Source organism: Sebastes fasciatus, chromosome 9 (genome assembly GCF_043250625.1).
Source record: "Sebastes fasciatus isolate fSebFas1 chromosome 9, fSebFas1.pri, whole genome shotgun sequence".
NCBI lineage: Eukaryota > Metazoa > Chordata > Actinopteri > Perciformes > Sebastidae > Sebastes > Sebastes fasciatus.
Genome location: NC_133803.1, coordinates 18,301,942 through 18,323,099, shown reverse-complemented (window position 1 = coordinate 18,323,099; position 21,158 = coordinate 18,301,942). Strand labels below are relative to the sequence as shown.

Sequence of the window (21,158 nt, the reverse complement as noted above, 5' to 3'; positions counted from 1 at the left end):
TTTTCATTCATATATCTTGAGGTCAAAGGTCAAGGGACCCCTTTGAAAATGGCCATGCCAGGTTTTCCTCGCCAAAATTTAGCAAAAGGCTGGAGCGTTATTTATTCTCCTTAGCAACAAGCTAGTACGACATGGTTCTTTAGGTTTTCTAGTTTCATATGATACCAGTATCTTCACTCTAGCTTTAAAACTGAGCCCGCTACAACCTAAAAATCACAAGTTGCGTAAATGCATTAAAGAAATTACTGGCGTTAAAACAAATGTGCCTTATCATGGCGTTAACTTTGACAGCTTTATTTTAGTGGTAGCTGAGGCCAATGAGGAAACAGCAGTCCTTTTCTGCATTTAGCACTTTATTTCTGTAGCTTAATCTTTTGCTTCCTGCCAGGGACATATGAAGACCACAAGTCCCAGTGGCTAAAAAGAAGGATGTCATTTCCCAGAGGCTGAAATGACATCACTCTCTCCTGCATGCTTGTGACCACATTATGTTTTTTTGCTCCCCATAGCAACCAGACTTCCTGCAGCACAGTGACATACTGTATGTGAAACCAGAACGCAAATGGTTACAATAAAAAAGGAAAAGGAAACTATGTAAATTTTTTCAAAATCAATACATTTCTAGTAGTAAAGAAAAAAAAAAATTTTTTTTTTCTCATCAGCATTATGAACAACTTGAGTTTTCCATTGCTGTATTCTTCCTTAAGACTGGCCTGTATCCAGCGTCAGGATTCAGGCCAGTGACCACAGTTGTGACTCATTCCACTGCTTCCACGTCTCCCAGTCTGCCTGACACAACTCCTCTAAATCCTCCTCGCTGAACACCAAAATGCTCACATGCACAATCAATAACATTAACAACTATCTGACAGCTATAGGTCACATTTACTCAACTGCTAGTGACAACAACACTGTGGAAGATCTTCCCTGAACTTTGACCACAGGACAAACAAAACAGACAACACCCTCCCTTTAATAATCCTCAGTTACAAAAGAAGTTTTGCTCGAGGAAACCTCACCTACTATTAGTTATGAGCAAGCTCAGACACGACTAACCTTTCAAGTAAATGACAAGAGGAAGCATTAAGATAAATACTGACCCATGCAGCTCATTAGAGTTACCAGGTGAGCTCTGTGCTCCCTCTCGGCCTGAAGCAGGTACTTCATCCTGTAGCCTAGATCCTGAGGGCTGTCGAGAGGATCGTGGTTCGGGCAGACGGATGCCATGTGGATAAGCGACTGAGGAAGCAGTAACAGTCTCCCTCTTCTTGTCTGCCTGCCTGCCTACCAGCCTCTAGGGCAGCCGCGACTCCCTTTCCCATCAAGCATCCAGAACGAGTCCCGTCAGGTTTTCCATAGCTGCTCACTATTTTCAGTTTAGTGTTTATATAGCACCAGCACTCAAAACCACAGAAAAATCAGTGCTTCTTATATAAAAAAAAACCTCAACATGTTTCCGGATGGTTCCAATTTACTATGCCAGAAAACAGACGGTTTATTTAAGCTGCAATTTAAGAGCAACGTACCATCATTTCTGATGACAGCATGCACCACTTGATTAATGCAAAATAATATATCTTGAGCAATATGTCCAACTATAGACCTTAATTTTCAAAGGTGCAAAAGCTTTCAGATAATCATCTCTCTATTGTGCAGCTGCCAAGACTCACCACAATGTTTACATCAGCAGAAACAACTGAGACACATCCAGGCAAATAACAATCAACGCCCTTCATGATATGACACGAAAAATACCAAAAAAGGACGAGCAACCTCAGCTCAGAGTTTTTAGCGGGTTTGTTTTCTTATTATTCTGAGCATACCAGTTACATAAGGCAGTAACAGAAAATGAAAGTACTCCTGTACTAAGATATGGGACTTCAGTAAAGCCAAACCCTAATTCTATGTAAGTTTTACAGGCAACAGTAATATCCTCTTGCATGTGCAACTCTGTCACAATAAAGGACATAATAAACATACTGTAAAGCCTGAAACATGCATTTCCAGGATAACAGGAGTACCTTAAGAGCCCTGTGTGACTGCACTCTCTGTGGATTTCTACATTTAGTTCATCTAAAAATAGTGTGAGTGTAAAAGCTGCAGAGAATTGGAAAGTGGGTTGATCTGACAATGATTTTGTATGATGGTCTTACACGTCTACATCAAGGCCTGACATGAAGCAAAACATCACATAAAAGGAAGCAACACATCAGCCTACCACATCCGAGTCTGACAAAAAATGACCAAAAGAATCCAAAGAAATAAGGAAAGCAGTCTGACAGTGCTGCTGTGTCACTGCTGATGAATCACAGAGGGATAAAGCAGTGCAGGACACTAATATGGTTTGTAATGTCCATATCTAAGCTCTTTGCTGCATAATATATAAACCTCTCCTGAGAAACTCATTAATATAGATTGGCCGAGTATTCCTGGAAACTCTCTGGCTCAGAGCAACGGCCGGTTAGCTGAAAGAGGGCATCATCAACCAGCTATCAGACACGGTCAGCGGGAGGCTACTGTACTACACATACTGCACAGATTATTACAGATAACAGGCCCACTTAATAGACTCGACTAGGGAGCAGGTACAGTATGAGACAAGTTATTTCTGTACCTGTGCTGCCTAAAAGATGAGGGTGTGTTTAATAGTATGGTGCCCTCTTGAGGATCTTAAGAGAATAAAAAGTGGGCATGAGCTCATATCAGTCCAAAAGACATTGAACTTTAAAACAGTAGTCGTGCATTAGTTCCTCATAACATGAGAGCAGTAGTAAAGATCAGACATCAGACGGAAAACAAGCCAATAACAATGACATGGTGTCAGATCAAATATGATCATACACTCATTCTCCTGATGTTGCACAACATTATCACCTTAATCAGTCTCATTATCACATCTAATAAATTATGGGATTATACGACTTGGACTTTTGCACCTTTTACCCATTTCACACATATTTCATTTTCTTAGCAATGTAAAACTGCTACAGTATAATACTACAGCTCATCATGCAGACATGTTATTTATTATGTTTTGTTCCATATGACTAATAAAATGTATTTCTCACACAGACACACCATATTACCCGTTCAGTTTCACCAGCGAGCCAAAACAACATCCCTGTGAAGGTAATTCTGGCAGTTAACTGCAAGTTTAACACAAAACACACATAACTATAACCAAAAATTAACCCCAAAAACACTACAAAGGACCTGAATTAAAAAAACAGCCATTATCATTACTTAACAATCAAGTGTGGAATTTGAAGTCTAGTTTAAATTATTTTGGGTTTGAGGGAAAAAGTTCTTTATACAGTATTAAATCTACTGTTTCAGCAAAGATATGGTCACTAAACAGCAACTGCTGCAATGATTAGTCGACTATTCCATAGTCGATTGGCAGAAAAAATAATCGCCAACTATCTTTATAATCTATTCATTGTAAGAGTAATTTTTCATGCAAAAATGGCAGAAAATGTCGTTTTCAGCCTCAAATATAGAGATTTCCTGCTCTTCTCTGTTTTATATCATATTAAACTTAATATCTTTGGGCTTTGAACTGATAAAACAAGACATTTAAAGACATCATCTTGGACTTTGAGAAACTTTTTCACTATTTTCTGACATTTTACAGACCAAACAATTAAACTAGAAATTAATCGGCAGATTAATCAATAATGAAAATAATCATTAGTTGCAGCCCTACTGAAATGCAAACAGTGACCAACTTGTTCGGCTCCCGTACGATACTCTGATAATAACATTAAAACATCATATCACACTTGATGACAGTAAATATATGATATGTTTATACTATGAAAAGCCGACAAGTAGGGCTACATACAGTATATGATTTTATTGAGAGCACTTCACGAGAAAGTAATTTAAGAATAACACACACATAGTCTTGTGATGTGTTAATATTCTCACTTTAAATTCAGATGCATGTCCACCAGAGGTTTGGGAACAGTTTAGAAATGTGTTAACCAACAGCTTGTGACCTTTGACTTTAATGGGTTGATGTTTGAAGGATCACGAGAGCCTGACTAACCACCTCTCTCTCTCATATTACATTTGAGACTTGGGGCTGTCTAGAACATTTTGTCATTAAAGCCTCCTTAAGATGTGAAACTGGAAAGATGTACTCCTTGATAGGAAGTTAAACTGGTAGTAATTAAGTAGTAATTGTTATTTACTATACAGTCCTCTGTAATTATCTGCAGAGTACATGGGAACACTCAATTGCCTATTGTTGCTTTTAACAATGACAGCAAACACTGGAAATCCTGACGCACACTAGACAGTTTTGTATAAAAGTGAACGTTGTGTGTCTACAGTCTGAGTCCAGTGAGTCCACCACAGCATTGAAACAGACAGCACAGAGGTCCTGAGACACTTATTTGTGGACCTCAGCAAAGCACATGTGCATGGCTATAAATAGCTATAACCCTAAACCACGCTGCTGCTGCAACTGCAGGCCACATGAACGGTGCCACCTAGGTGACTCCCTTCATTTCCTCACATACAACAAATATGATTGATTTGACATAACCAAAAACTAGGACAATGCTTCTAATTGTTAGTTACCAAACTGCTTTCAACAACACACAACCAGATCTTTTGGAAACGCAACCAGCAGCAGAACAGCAGTCTACAGAACTTCACACTTCATTACTAGATTACAAGCTACTTTAAACAGGAAATCGGATCAATTGTTGTTTTCCCAAATATGCCTGGCACAGGGGGTCCGTAACACCCTTTGGCCTCTTGTTACGTCAGGATGCCTAAAATATCCTCATATTCTGAGCGGAGCAGAGTCAAAAAGTCCTTGCAATCAAAATCCAGCCTGAGTAATCCTCTTGACCTCGTAAGGGAGGGAAATCCAAACAGACATAAAGACTAAACTGAAAAGCCCTCGACCTTCCCGCCTATGAATGACAAGGACTCGCTAAACATTCTTGCTAAACAGCTTTCATTTCACATCTCTTGTGTCATAGCGAGCAGCTCACAAAGCAAAGGCATGCATGCACCTTAGCTTTGTTTTGAGTACAACGCCGTCTGTTGCATGGTATTGGTAGAGATTTTGAAATACAGGTGTACACATGTGTGTGTACTTGATCTAAGTCAACATATTGTCACTTTGACAGGACATGAATCACTGAAACAAAGTGAGTCTCCTGCACAGCAGTGTAATGTCTGATCCTGCTCACAAACATGCAATATAAAAAGCATCCAAAATTAAATTTCGCACCCCAAAGCTTACCCAAGAAGACCCACGTAACACTTCATTAGGATGAACAACAAAACACACTGTTCACTCTTCCAGTATATATGTAATACATTTATTTTGTTAAAGGTTATATTGATAACATTTTTATGTGGACAAATATTTTTTTTAAAGTAATACACCAGCAGAGCTTTTAGAAAGGTGGCAAAAAAAATATGGCTTTTACTAAGTAAAATATTATGAGTGTGAATTAATTATTTTTAAAAATGTTGATGGGTCCAAAATTAATGTTTTGTTTATCTCTGTGGAAGATATCTGACATTTGGTTCCCACTTCTAGCAAGGCTTGTGAGCCAATAGTAAAACAACGTTGGTATCACGTGGTATCTCTGGGTCATCAGTTAGTGTGGAAAATATGAATAAATGGCTTTTTTAAGGTTTTAAGATCAAGTTTAATGGTAAGTGCCTGGCAACGACTTGTTGTGAAGTGAATGCAATGGAACAGCTGAGGGAGAATGTGAAATCTAGCGGCTGAAAGTTATCAATGTTATCAATAGCACCTATAACTGGATCTAGACCTAAATTCTGATGTGTCACAAACCCTTTTCATATAGAACACAAATTATATTTTATAAAAAGATGCCCACTGAAATGATGACTCAGCTCAATATGGCTTCTTCTTCTTCTTCCATTGCCTTTTAATAGACTACATAAACATGGTATCCGGTTTGGTGGTAAACATTACAAGTGTGATGCCAAGGGGGGATACTTGCAGGCGCATTTTAGTCATTCTTTGTAAGTGAGAATACTACAGTCAGTCTACTCAGCACGGGCAGAGCAGTGTCTGAAATATGTCACTGAAACAGGTTGCCAAGCCTTCAAAGCAGCCTTTCCAGTCAGTCTTTAGTCTCCAGACTTAAGACAAAGCAAAGAAGAAGCCAAGACAAAGGCTACAGTGTCTGAGCATATGTGCAGAGATTATGATTATCTACAAGAGGGACAGTATCAATCAAGAGCTGTCTTCTGAATCATAACTATTACTGACATCTGTTGTTATGATGTAATACTCAATTTAACTACTTGTGAAGTTGAATTATTGTTTCACCCTCGATGAAGAGCAAATGGAGGATGAAGGTGAAGCTGGCAAAGTGCCCTCAGGCACGAAGCTATCACTACAAAGGCACTCAGGGAAGTCCAGAAGAGGAGAGGGGGAAGTATTAATGGCAGCTAATGGGACATGATACATACTTACAATCATGAACACACACACACAGTTGCTAACACTCCAATACCAGCCTGCATATGTGCAACAGCTGCTACTGCCACATATGAGTGAGTATTTGTGCATGTGAGGAAATCTTGTTTTCCTCCCCAGACTCTCACTCAGATTATGGATAATCCTTATCAACACTTAAAGGTAATCCTCTGTAAACTCTCAGTGATCTGTGATTCAACATCAACAGATTTCTGTTTTGAAAAAAAAAACACAACACTAATGATTGCTGAACACTGCCAAAGTACAAAAAAACACACAAAACTTCATAGATAGCCACTTTAAATACATAAAAAAATAAAGTTTTATGATGTTTTCTCCAATATCTTCCTAGATAAAGTTAAATTTTTTAGTCATGATGTATTATTTTGGAGTTGTTCCACTCTCTAACATCTGCATAAGATCTAACAACTACTAAAGACAGGCCACTTTGAGAATGCAGTTTTCAGACGAAGCTTTTCTTGACCAGCCCAGTTAAGATATCAAAATGGAATCATCTTCAATTCAGAAACATCTTAGTCACTAAACACTGATTTGAGAGTAGTTTGAGCCAAACCCAAAATTAAGTGTTTCAATAAGGTGCTGGGCTCCCAGAACCGCTTCAGTATTCCTTGACAGGGCTCAACAATAAGGATTGCCCGTTTGCTCAGGCAAAGTAAAATGCCACGTCGGGCTAGTAAATCTACCAACTCTAAAAAAAGAAATAAACAGATTGGGTTTTTTTCCGGAGCTGATGATGGAAGTAGCTAAAAAGTGAGCCATCTCACTTCCTTCTCATCTCTGTTGAGAATCGCACATGCGCAATACTGATCGGGCACTCACAAGGGCGGGTAAAGAAAAAGTATATGAGATGAAACGCAAGCGAGCATTTCAATTATCCTGGAAACAGGAGTTTAGTTGGGTGGCGTTAGAGGATGGGGGCGAAACTCCAGATTAATTTACTTAAATAAAGATCAAACATGACAATTAACTTTGGTCTTTGTTATTTGATATTTGATAGTGTTTTGATGACAGTGGGTTGAGAGCGCTGTGTGTGTTCAACTGGCTGTGGATTCAGTGATGGTGAAGGCTATGGTATGTGATTCACATCATTTTTATATTCATCAAACCATTTAGGGACTCTGTATGAAAGCATTTGCAATCGTTTTGTTTCTCCCTATTCTGTCCCCCGCCTGTATCTTCACACTACACTCTCTCTCCGATCTCTCTTTTTACAAGTCACAGCTGATATCACGCTATTCATGAGAGTATAGCAATGCTTTTAAAATGTTAGGCCTCAGAGTCAACAAAAGAAAAGCAGATGGAACTACTCATTTCCTGGCCACCAATGAAACAGTGGAGAAATCTGTTTCCTACTGCTAGCCTGGGATCGCTTCCCAGCATCTGCTGCATCGAGCGAGGAAGGGTGGTGCTGCCGGAGAGAGAGAGAGAGAGGAGAGAGAGGAGAGGCTACAGCGCAATGAGTCAGGGGTTGGAAAGAGACGCACAGGATGATCTCATGTAAGAGGAGCTAAGCAAAGCTGTGTGGAATGAGGTTCAGCCTCATGCTGGTCTTCCCATCACCATGACGACGTATAAATACAACATTTAGAGATACAACAGTGAGCAGGCCTCACACTCATATAATGCAACTGCATGGGACTGCATTAAAGTTATATTTCAACAATGTATGAATCAAATAGAGAAGAAAATGCACGTATATCTCTATATGATAAATGTAAGACTAATATATGATTAAAGACATATTTCTGCAGCTAAAGACGGATGGAGCAGTAAAAAGCTTTCTGAGAGCTCTGCTGGTTTGGGTTACACCGCCCATTTTAAATGAAGTCTATTGATTAGATCAATGAAGGGCGTGGCCACGACAACAATATTATGTTTTAACATAAGTACATACAGTATATTACACTGTGTATTTACTGTAGCTTTTCATTTTTTAACATTTTCTTGTCAAACTGATGGACAGTAACAGCAAAGCAACCATTTAATACGTACAAACTGACATACTGATCTGAGAAAACATCCAGTGTGGGTGAAACCTGTAAAGTGAAACCACAAGCAGCTGCTAGATGATATTGGGAAATTTATAGAGCACGAAGCTGAGCTGGAGTTGGACACCGATCCAAAAAACTAATGCACTTAATTAGCCATTAGCACTTAGCACTCAGGATTATGGCCGTGGTAGCTGTGAAATGACCCTTGATAATGAGATAGCCTGGCGATTATACTCGCTAAATCATATTTGTTCATATTTTTTCTAAACCAGATCTACTGCATGTTAGTTTAAATAGATTAGTTCCAATTGTTCAGCTATGAAATACATAATGTGCAGAGCTTTGTTTTCTGATAATCTCCTAGTATGGAGTTGAAAAAAAATAAAATGCCACTTGCTTTAAATAAGAAAATGATTAATTACAGTGGAAAATGATTGGTTGGCCAATTCATGTATATACTAGATGTAATATGTTTGTGTATTCCTTTTTACCATGATTAACTGATCTTAAAAACTACGTTTGAATAAATAAATTGAAACCTATGAAGCCTGTTCCTATTGTTTGTGAACAATATAAATGAGTGGATTAGTGCTCCGTTTTAAGAGGCTATAATGGCCAACTGAATGTGTATCTGTGGGCTGAGTTTGTTGGGTAGAGACCACTTTCAAAGTGCAGCTCCTTGACACGTTCAATGAAAAGACAGAAAAAAGGAGTGTCACTACTGCCATCAACTTGACACATGAACAAGTCTCTGGAACTTGGATGCTGCTCCCCTAAAAACAAAGTGTCTTTTGTACGGCAACAGACAGTCTCCATAGAGGCAGCAGGCTGTGTGTGTGTGGGCCACTGGGCCGTTTGAATGTGATGAGTGGGCTGTCGACATAGAGCAGAGGGGTTGGGCTGGGCACGGCCCAGGAGGATGGACAAAGGCAGTGACTGTGCAAAAAAACACAACGCTCTCTCACTTGTCTGCGCTGGGTTTGATAATGCAAGATAATGAAAGAGTAAGACGGTTGATTTTAACAATTCTAGATATGTTTCCTTAATGTATCTACAGATATCCTTTTCGTAAAGAAAGATCAAGTCATAATAGCAGTGATAGCAGTGATTCACAGACAGACTACGCCCTCCTAGAAAGCACAACTAATACAGAGCTGGCATCCTAAAGACTGGCTCTGTGCTGCAGATGGCATCTTTCATCTTAACGTGATTCTCCTTCAAGACATTAAATCAGTCAGTAGGTTGTATATCATGTCTGTGAGTCAGTTGACATTCACGGAAAGACTGAACTTATACTTTTATCATATTACATTCAGGAAATAAGCCTTATGAATGTTTTAATGTCAGTGTCACTGAATAGAAACAGATTTTTGGGTGACTAGTGACTACTACTACTACTCATGAGCTGCAGTGTACTTTCACAGATTTAGATTTAGCTACTAGTACAAGTATTTCATTAATTATATTTATTTAAATGTTCTTATTGTAGTAGTCTTTTTTTAAGACCAGTTGACAAAAATGTATTGGGCCTTGATTTTATTTAACAAAGAGTAGGGCTGTCAAAGTTGACGCAATAATAACGTAAATTCGTTTTAACGCCACTAATTTCTTTAATGCATTAACAGAAATTTAGATTTTTAATTAAGCTCTTAAAAATCCAAAGGGCCGCCGCTATTTTTGGAGGTTGTAACAAGCGCAGTTTTAAAGCTAGAGTGAAGATCTTCACCATGGCATAAAAGAAAACTAGGGAATCCATTGGTACCAACCATGTCATACCAGCTTGTCGTGAAGGAGGCTAAATAACGCTCACAACTTGCACTACATTTTGGCCCCTTGACCCCTTGACCTCTGACCCCAAAATAATACATGAATGAAAATGGGTTCTATGGGTACCCACGAGTCTCCCCTTTACAGACATGCCCACTTTATGATGATCACATGCAGTTTAGTCATGCATAGTCAAGTCAGCACACTGACACACTGACAGCTGTTGTTGCCTGTTGGGCTTGAGTTTGCAATGTTATGATTTGAGCATATTATTTTATGCTAAATGCAGTATCTGTGAGGGTTTCTGGACAATATCTGTCATTGTTTTGTGTTGTTAATTGATTTCCAATAATAAATATATACATACATTTGCATAAAGCAAGGACATTTGTCCACTCCCATTGCTAAGAGTATTAAATACTTGACAGATCTCCCTTTAAGGTACATTTTGAAAAGATAAAAAATGTGCAATTAATTTGTGATTATCGTGATTAACTATGGACTATCATGTGATTAAATATTTCAATAGATTGATAGCCCTATAATAAAAATCTGTGCATGAGCATGGAAAATCAGGTCAGAAATTCTGAAAATAAACTGTTCCTCCAGCTTGAATTTAGATTTTCTGTCAGGGCTCTCAATGAGAAAGATGTTTATTTGGGTTCAAATATACCATACTTTTAATCTGATGAAAAAATTGACTCCATATGGCATCTTAAAAACAAAATGAACAGCAAGTCAAGAAGAGCTGACTGAACCACCAAATGTCTAATCCATTAAATCTTTCCTGATGTCAGAGGATGATCAACTGTTGGGGGAACTCAGTGGCCCCGTCATGCCGAAGGCCTGCCGAGCAGGCTCTGCAGGAACAGTGTGATCCCACACAGCCACTGCCCAGCGCCATGAATTGTTGTATGTGTCGAAGAAACCGTGCAATTAACTCATTCCTCGAGTGTACATTCTTTTGTAAAGCCTGCATTGAATTTCAGCAAATCCTCTGTTAAGTGTACTATTAACTCTAATACCTAATTAGTGTGGCATTCTTTCTTACAGCCAGAGCAATAACAACTACATGCATGCACCCAGTCAACGGTGACTGTTATGCTTAGTCACCAAAAACTAAAACTAAACTTTCAAACACAGTTCAGAACTTCATAGTACAGCATTTCTTTCATCTTGAAATATGTAAATTTATTTCTGACAGAGTTCACCAAAGGTCACACTGGTGGTGAACAACTGCACGGCACAACACACCACACAGCACACACTCACTACCATGAAGCCTTAGAAGTACATCTTTTTCCTCCAGTTATTATCTTTTCTCTGAAACTGACAACTGACATTCACACAGAGGTGTTTGATGACAGACAACAAATGACGAGCACCCGCAGAAAGATCAACTCAACAGCACAGATAATAACAAGGGCTGTTAATCGATTAAAACATTTAATCACGATTAATCACATAATTGTCCATGATTAATCGCGATTTATTGCAAATTATATCTGTTCAAAATGTACCTTGAAGGGAGATTTGTCAAGTATTTAATACTCTTATCATCATCATTGTCCAGAAAATATGCTCAAATCATAACATGGCAAACTGCAGCCCAACAGGCAACAACAGCTGTCAGTGTGTCAGTGTGCTGACTTGACTATGACTTGCCCCAAAACTGCATGTGATTATCATAAAGTGGGCATGTCTGTAAAGGTGAGACTCGTTGGTACCCATAGAAGTTACCCATAGTTTTTCCTCGCCAAAATTGAGTGCAAGTTCGGAGCGTTATTTAACCTCCTTCGCGACGAGCTAGTATGACATGGTTGGAACCAATGGATTCCTTATGTTTTCTAGTTTCATATGATGCCAGTACCTTCACTCTTTCAAAACTGAGCCCACTACAATCTCCAGAAGAGTGACTGCATTAATGCGTTTAAGAAATTAGTGGTGTTAAAACAAATTTGCATTAACCCATTAACTTGCACGGTTAATTATGAAAATGATCCATCTTGATTTGGGGAGACAAAGACCCTTCTGTTTGCTACTTTAGAGCTATAGCCCGCTGGCTGTTTACTGGTCTGTTTGGTTGTGTTTGTTGGTTACTGTTGATGATGTTGTTATGAAAATGTCTCCATGTTATTCTCTATGCATCACATGGACAGAAGCTTGGGGCTCTGGGTGATCCCATCAACTGAAAATAAAACTAAAATAACAATAAAAACAGTGATTTTTCCAGCACTTTGCTTATAGAAAAATATCTAAGCTATGGAGAAGCAAACAAACTTTTTTATGGAAACAATAGATACAGTTCTAAGCCATTTTCATGACTGGGAGGACAAATATACATTGAGAACTAAATTGTTTTAAGAAGGTAGACGGTATTTGATGTAAAGATACGTTCCTCAGCCTTATCATATAGTCATATATACTCAAATACACTGCTTACAGTGGCATTGTTTACATTAACTTCTACAAACTAAGATCTAACTTTCTAAAGCTTTCCTCTCACTTTTGTAAATCTTAACGTGTAGATTATCATCTCAGTCTCAGACACAAGCAGCCCACAACTTTGCAAATAAATTATGAATTGGTAATCCTCTCTCCTTAACTGAACTCTAGTAAATAAATGTTGATAACTTCTTTCTGCTTGAACAGTCAAAGCTGGAATGTTTCTTTTTCTGCCATGAGAAGAATGATGTAAACAAAGATGTTGGAAACAGGGTTGTAGGTGAGTTTGCTAGAAGTAATGATTAGCCCACCAGCTGATCTTAAGTTTCTACCAATATCACTCATTAGCCACACGTATTGATAAGAAAAAACACTAAATTGTGTCAGTTTTAAATGTTTAAATTGAGACAACAAATAAAAAATCAGTAGCATTTCTGTGAGGCTACAACGCTTCCCTACATTTTGAACTTTCCTAGTAAAAGTATCAGGAAAATACCCCAAAAATGTCTTACCGTTCTTTGCAAAGTTCATCGTTCATGCAACAACTAGCAGGAGTCGAATATCCCCCAATAATCAATATAGAAAATGTAAAAACCAATCGCAGGATGGTAGTTTAGTGATAGAAGCTCACAGCTCCTCTGCCTGAAGACAACAGCTCCAGATTCCTAATGATGCTACATCATATGATCCCATTAGAGTCCAGTCAGGGTGTTTAAGCCTTATACCACAGCTGACTGGCCCTGCTGACTACAACACTCAACAGCTGAGAGGAGAACACGCTCACGGCCAAGCATTCAGTACAACAGTGTACATTATACGCCATTTAGTGCCGTTTTGCTTTGGTTTCTTCTGCGGAGAGGAAACACAAGAGTTAAAACCGCTGCTGTCAGTTTGAGTTCAGCTCCACCAGATCTCCTCAGGCCTGGCCTCAGAGTGCATGTGTAGGATTTTTGTCAGCGAGCTCTAGAGCTGTCAAAAAAGAGACGCTGAATAACATGGACCTCTCATGTGTGATTGGATCTCTGCTCTAATTAATGAGATCATATAGACCCAAAAGGAGCAGCTATGCATTAAGTGACATAAGAGCTGAGGCCTCACCCTGCTATGTCATTGTCCTGTCAGCCTTGAGACACCACATACATAGATCAGCTGAGCAATATTCAGTCAATGATATTCACCACAAAAATACATAATTTACATTATGAAAGTAGGATTTACAAAAAACAACAGACTTGATTTCTCTGTTTCAACTTTCTATTTAACAATAAACGACATATATATTTCCATATAACAGCTAATGTCATTGTCCTGTCAGCCTTGAGACACCACATAGATCAGCTGAGCAATATTCAGTCAATGATATTCACCACAAAAAAATAGATAATTTACATTATGAAAGTATGATTTACTAAAAATAACAGACTATACACTATACAGAGGTATACACTAGGAATTTGCTTTGGTTTTGTTGGTGCAAGTAAACAGTATTATAACAAAAGAATAGATAAAAACGTTAGAATAAAATAAGAATAAAATATATTCTCTGTTTCAACCTCTCAATTTTACAATAAATGACATATATTTCCATATAACAGCTTAAACAAGAAAAATAATCCTCTAATCTAACAAAAATTCATAATAAAGCCTTTGTCTTGGCTACTAAAATGCAGCCTAATGTGATGTCATGCAGGAAATATTCCCACTTTTCCACTGCAGCAGGGATAAAGACACCAAGAAACCAGCCAGTCACCACAGAGTGAGGAGGACAGGCTGACATTTATTGAACTGTCAAGCAGCAATCAGTTCTTCATCGTCCCCAAAAGCCTAAACAAAAACCTAATCAGCACTGATCCTACCTTTATATTTTTCCAAAACATCTTCATATGCTTGGAGGTATTCCTGTTCGTCCGTGAGACCATGAGCCTGCGGTGCGTACTGAGCCATAACCAGGGCTCCACTAAACTGGACATTCACTAGCAGCAGTGGAGGACAGGGACACAGCGTGTGTGTGCGTGTATGTGTGTGTGTTTGCATGCATGTGTATGTGCTGAGGACTGGAGAGTGACTGGCGCTGTTGTTGCACTGAAAGGAAACGCCCTACATCCCTCCCTTGTGTGCGCTTCATCCAATAGGAGACACTTCCTGTCCAGAGCGCACCACACTGATAGGAAGGACTACCGGACGTGCTGCGCTGCAAAAAATGTCTGTCTTAAAAAAAATTCCAATGAGTCAATGACTCTTAAATACGATTAGAGTCAAAAATGCTTTTTTTTTTCTTTTCTTTTTTAACACAAGAGGCTACTTATTCCCCAGTTCTAACCAAATATGCAGGAATTGGCATCAGTAGGGTAAATTAAGATGTCAAACCAGACTGAATGAATTGTTCATTTTTTACAGTGTGTAATAATAATACATGCTTTTCCTTGTCAAGCGCCTCTGTACCAGCTCCTAACATTTTTTTAGTATTTATTTTCTGAATTTACCAACCAGACTTTTATTATTTGTTGAAATAATTCATATACCAAATGTAACAATTAAAAAAAATTGGGTCTTTAAGCTTCTGATGAAAATTCATAGCTTAATAATGCTAAATAAATAATAATAATGGAAAAAAAAAAATTAAAAAAAAAAAAAAATTGTGGAAGATTTGTGTATGAATTTGAAATTTGAAATGTATATATGTTTGAAAATTTGAGTGTTATTAGTGTAACACAAATGTGATGTTGTATATAGTATGTATGTGATAAATTAATGTACATGATTTCGGACCCCAGGAAGACTAGCTGGTGCTATTGGTATCAGCTAATGGGGATCCTTTTTAAATAAATAAATAAATAAAATAAATAATGCACCATATATCCAAAAAAAACTATGATTAGCCTAATTTTAAGGCATCCTATCCAGAATAAGAGCAGCCAAAATAGATAGATAGAAGATAGACCTCGACTAGTCGCAATAAGCTAATGTAGCCTCCATATGCACCGTATATCGCAGCCTATTCGCTCATTGTTTTTCTCCTTACAGTAACATTAGCATGCGATTAGAATAAAAAATGTAATCTTATTTTCTTAACACAAGAGGCTAAATACTCCCCAATCTAACCAAATATGCAGTAATTGGCATCAGTAGGGCAAATCAAGATGTCAAAACCAGACTGAATGAATTGTTCATTTTGTACAGTGTCTAATGATAATAAAAGCGTTTCCTTGTCAGTCGCCTCTGTATCTTTTTCGTTGTTGTCCACCTGCCAAAGACTTCAGATATATAAAACTGTGCCGGATTTACAAATTTGAAATGTCTTTTGCTGTCCATCAGCTTTCATTCATGTCACACAGATTCACATAAGGTGCCAAACTTCACCCACAAAAGCCCCTATATCGACATCTGATGGGCCTACCAAATAGAAGTTTATTCAACTGTGCTATTAGTATACTTCTTTTCAACTTAAAATAACAAGGTTTACTGTCAGTTCACTTCTTACGTATTTATCGGAGATATACTTAACAAAAGTATATGTGCGTATACTTGGCTCATACTGACAAGTATACAGAAAAGTCTAAGTATACTTGGCTTATAATAACAAGTAGGCTATACAGAAAAGTCTAAGTCTACTTGGCTCATACTGACAAGTATACAGAAAAGTCTACTTGGCTCACATTGACAAGTATACAGAAAAATCTACTTGGCTCACATTGACAAGTATACAGAAAAGTCTGAGTATACTTGGCTTATACTGACAAGTATACAGAAAACTGTAGGTATACTTGGTTAATACTGTCAAGTATACAGAAAAGTCTAAGTATACTTGGCTTATACTGACAAGTATACAGAAAAGACTAAATATACTTGGCTCATACTGACAAGTATACAGAAAAGCCTAAGTATACTTGGCTCATACTGACAAGTATACAGAAAAGCCTAAGTATACTTGGCTCATACTGACAAGTATACAGAAAAGTCGAAGTATACTTGGCTCATACTGACAAGTGTACAGAAAAATCAAAGTATACTTGGCTCATACTGTCAAGTATACGGAAATATCTAAGTATACTTGGCTCATACTGACAAGGATACAGAAAAGTCTAAGTATACTTGGCTCATACTGACAAGTATACAGAAAAGCCTAAGTATACTTGGCTCATACTGACAAGTATACAGAAAAGCCTAAGTATACTTGGCTCATACTGACAAGGATACAGAAAAGTCTAAGTATACTTGACTCATAATGACAAGTATACAGAAAAGTCTATGTATACTTGACTTATAGGCCTACTTGTACTTAATCTTTTGATGGAGATATACTTAAGAAAAGTATAATTAAGTATTCTTGCCTTATATGTCTACAGAAAGGTATACTTGGCTTGTAGCTGTGCTTACTTTATGAGAGAGCAGTCTATTAAAGTGTGTGCACAGGCTATATCTGACGGGGATTTTACAACCTCAAATAATGTCAAAATATCATTCTAAAATAATTAAGTGCTATAAAACTTTAATCCTCTACGGATGTTATCAAAGAGTCCATATCGGAAGTAATTTGTTGTTTTCTGAACTTACCAACCTGACTTTTATTATCTATTGAATAGTTTAATATACAAAATGATACAATTAAAAAAATTGGGTCTTTAAGCTACTGATGAAAATTAAAGAAAAATCATAGCTTAATGATGCACCACATATCCAGAAACCCCCTATGATTAGCCTAATTTTAAGGCATCCTTATACAGAATAAGAGCAGCCCAAAATACCATCACATGTAGGCTACCACACATCCAGACCCTGAATATGTCCCTATAAATAAAACTGGGGAGAAGATACATCTCGACTAGTCACAATAAGGTAATGCAGCCCTTCATATCCACCCTATATCACAGCCTCTATTCGCTCATTGTTGTTCTCCTTACAGTAACATTAGCATGTAAAAAAAATAAGAAAAGTCTATGTATACTAGGCTTATAATAACAAGTATACAAAAATATCTAAGTATACTTGGATCATACTGACAAGTATACAGAATAGTCTATGTATACTTGGCTTATATGCCTACATGTACTTAATCTTTTGATTGAGATATATTTAGGAAAAGTATAATTCAGTATTCCTGCCTTATAAAGTATCATTCTAAAATAATGAAGTGCTATAAAACTTTAGTCATCAAAGCATGTTATCAAAGAGTCCATATCGGAAGTATTTGTTATATTTTCTGAACTTACCAACCTGACTTTTATTATCTGTTGAAATAATTCATATACAAAATGATACAATTTAAAAAACTGGGTCTTTAAGCTACTGATGAAAATGAAAGAAAAATTATAATAATGCACCACATATCCAAAAAAAACTATGATTAGCCTAATTTTTTTTTTTATATATATATACTTTATTTTTTCCTTTTTTTCAAGGCTGTTTTCATGTATGCAATCCACTGTTTGTAATTACAACAGTCTATAAACCACCTTTTAAGTAGATGAGCTCACAGACAAACCCATCAAGTACACTTAGAGAAAACAACCTCAACATTCAAAAACAAAACAAAACCAAGAAAAGAAATAACAATAATAATAATGACAAAAAGAAAGAGTAGAGTTAAAAAAAAAAAAAAGCCTAATTTTAAGACATCCTTTCCAGAATAAGAGCAGCCCAAAATACCATCACATTATAGGCTATACCACATATCCAGACCCTGAATATGCCCCTATAAATAAAACGGTGGAGAATATCCAGCTCGACTAGTCACAATAAGGTAATGCAGCCCTTCATATCCACCCTATATCACAGCCTCTATTCGCTCATTGTTGTTCTCCTTACAGTAACATTAGCATGTAAAAAAAATAAGAAAAGTCTATGTATACTAGGCTTATAATAACAAGTATACAAAAATATCTAAGTATACTTGGATCATACTGACAAGTATACAGAATAGTCTATGTATACTTGGCTTATATGCCTACATGTACTTAATCTTTTGATTGAGATATATTTAGGAAAAGTATAATTCAGTATTCCTGCCTTATAAAGTATCATTCTAAAATAATGAAGTGCTATAAAACTTTAGTCATCAAAGCATGTTATCAAAGAGTCCATATCGGAAGTATTTGTTATATTTTCTGAACTTACCAACCTGACTTTTATTATCTGTTGAAATAATTCATATACAAAATGATACAATTTAAAAAACTGGGTCTTTAAGCTACTGATGAAAATGAAAGAAAAATTATAATAATGCACCACATATCCAAAAAAAACTATGATTAGCCTAATTTTTTTTTTTATATATATATACTTTATTTTTTCCTTTTTTTCAAGGCTGTTTTCATGTATGCAATCCACTGTTTGTAATTACAACAGTCTATAAACCACCTTTTAAGTAGATGAGCTCACAGACAAACCCATCAAGTACACTTAGAGAAAACAACCTCAACATTCAAAAACAAAACAAAACCAAGAAAAGAAATAACAATAATAATAATGACAAAAAGAAAGAGTAGAGTTAAAAAAAAAAAAAAAGCCTAATTTTAAGACATCCTTTCCAGAATAAGAGCAGCCCAAAATACCATCACATTATAGGCTATACCACATATCCAGACCCTGAATATGCCCCTATAAATAAAACGGTGGAGAATATCCAGCTCGACTAGTCACAATAAGGCTGATGCAGCTTCCATATGCAGCCTATATCGCAGCTCCTTGTTTTCCTCCTTACAGTAACATTAGCATGCAATATCCGGAGACAACAAGCAAAACTGGCTGACTCACCTGCGATCCGGAGCACGGCTCTCTCGGCCGGATCCAGCACGGATCCTCCCTGTATCTTCCTCTTGGACCTCTCATGCCTGGGCAGGTTCCAGGGTAAAGTGTCTCCGGGTGCAGGTGATGCAGACCCGGACTTTACACTGTAGTCATCCTCGTCTGAGAAATCCTGCGAGGAAGACATGGTGGAGCAGTGCAGGGAAGGATTTCCCGAGCTGGAGCTCTGTGTAGACAAAAGAAAAACAGGGTGGTAAAGAAGAAGAAGAAGAACAATGCTAGTCACACACACAGCCAGCAGGAATAAGCACACAGCCGCACAAATCACGTTATTTCTCACCATCATCATGGGTCAAAGTGCGCAATGATTCATAACAATAAAAAAAAAGATTGAGCCAAATAAAAAAAAGGTAATGAAATGAATAGTATCTGGCTCCCCCGCCAGGTCAACAATAAGACTTACCAGTGTATACATGGAGAAGCTGTCAGCTGGAAGAAAAATAACAATTTGGGCGTAATAAGCTTCCCACCCTTCAGTCACACATTTTGTGCGTCAATATGTAAAAAAAGAGGGTGCTGCTGCCACGCCCTTAGAGGGACGCTCTCCAGCCAGTCTCTTATCTATACGCATTAAGGATGGGAGGTGATGTCAGATGTATCTCCAGAGAGGCTGAGAGGATGGTACTCTGTGTGCTGTTCGAGGCAGAGCTTGGACTGGTGATGGGAGAGCAGACTGTGCATGTGTCTGCTGCGCGTCATATACCAGGTGGAGCCAACGCCAACAAACAGCAGCTCGCTGGTGTTAGAGCGCCATCCCTGCACACAAAAGGTGCTGGGATGGCTACAGATAAACATCCAACAGCAAGGGGTAATGAGAGGGCAAGGGGTTCACATAACATATGCACATTAGATCCACACACTGTTAAGAATTTCCCAGTAAAATAACAGTAAAGAACCTGCAGCAGGGTTGCCTTTATGTTACTGTAAAATTAACATTATTATACTGTAATGCTGACATTTACAGCTTTGTACTGTTAATGAAAAATACTGTTTTTTTTTATTATTAATTTCACAGTATTTTACAGTTAATTTACTGTTTAAAGATACATTATATAGCTGTTTTTTCACCTTTCTTTTACATTATCTTACTGATTTGTTTTAATGCACTATTTAGGTTGTATTTTTTACATACATATTAATAAACATTATTTTTTGCCTAGATGAATAGACTTAGCAGGTTACAGACATAGGAATAGTCACACTAAATACAATTAAAGGCACTTGTTAGGAAAAAGGCTATAATAGACTTGTTGACAATTTTCCCAAAATGTCTGTCTATAGCTGGCTACAAGCACAGAATGCAAACCATAACAACATGTGAGTGAATAACAGAGCTAATTCACTGATTTTACAATCATGTACGATGTACAAGCCTCACATGTGCAGATCAGGTCCCAGAATTAAAAAAATACTGCATGAAACTGTTACTGATGATACTTTAGACAGTTGATCAGCAGTAAAGCACTGTTTTTAGCAATAACAGGTTAATACTGTTGAAATCCTGCTGTAAATTAACAACAATTGTTTACAGTGCAGAGAGCAGACTGCTGAGACACAATGACATAACCGCCTACACACTGTTAGATGGGGGGTGTAGGGTGCAGTGAAAGCCTTCTCATATGTTGAGCTAATTACCTGAGAGGATGGAG

At 37.5% G+C, this 21,158-nt stretch overlaps 1 protein-coding gene across 8 annotated transcripts in view; it reads right to left on the bottom strand.

Moving 5' to 3' along the window:
• Positions 1 to 21,158, bottom strand: part of dst (dystonin) — a 122,206-nt gene that overhangs the window by 93,858 nt on the left and 7,190 nt on the right. For 3 of the 8 annotated variants that reach the window (XM_074646383.1, XM_074646387.1, XM_074646384.1), the window contains exon 1: positions 14,562 to 14,754. In XM_074646383.1, coding sequence (XP_074502484.1) covers positions 14,562 to 14,739 — 178 coding nt within the window. In that variant the 5' untranslated portion in view covers positions 14,740 to 14,754. Of the gene's footprint in view, positions 1 to 13,217; positions 13,308 to 14,561; positions 14,755 to 19,458; positions 19,676 to 19,789; positions 19,814 to 19,912; positions 20,153 to 21,158 lie in introns of those variants that run through there. The other 5 variants (XM_074646379.1, XM_074646386.1, XM_074646381.1 and 2 more) reach the window with 4 other exon arrangements.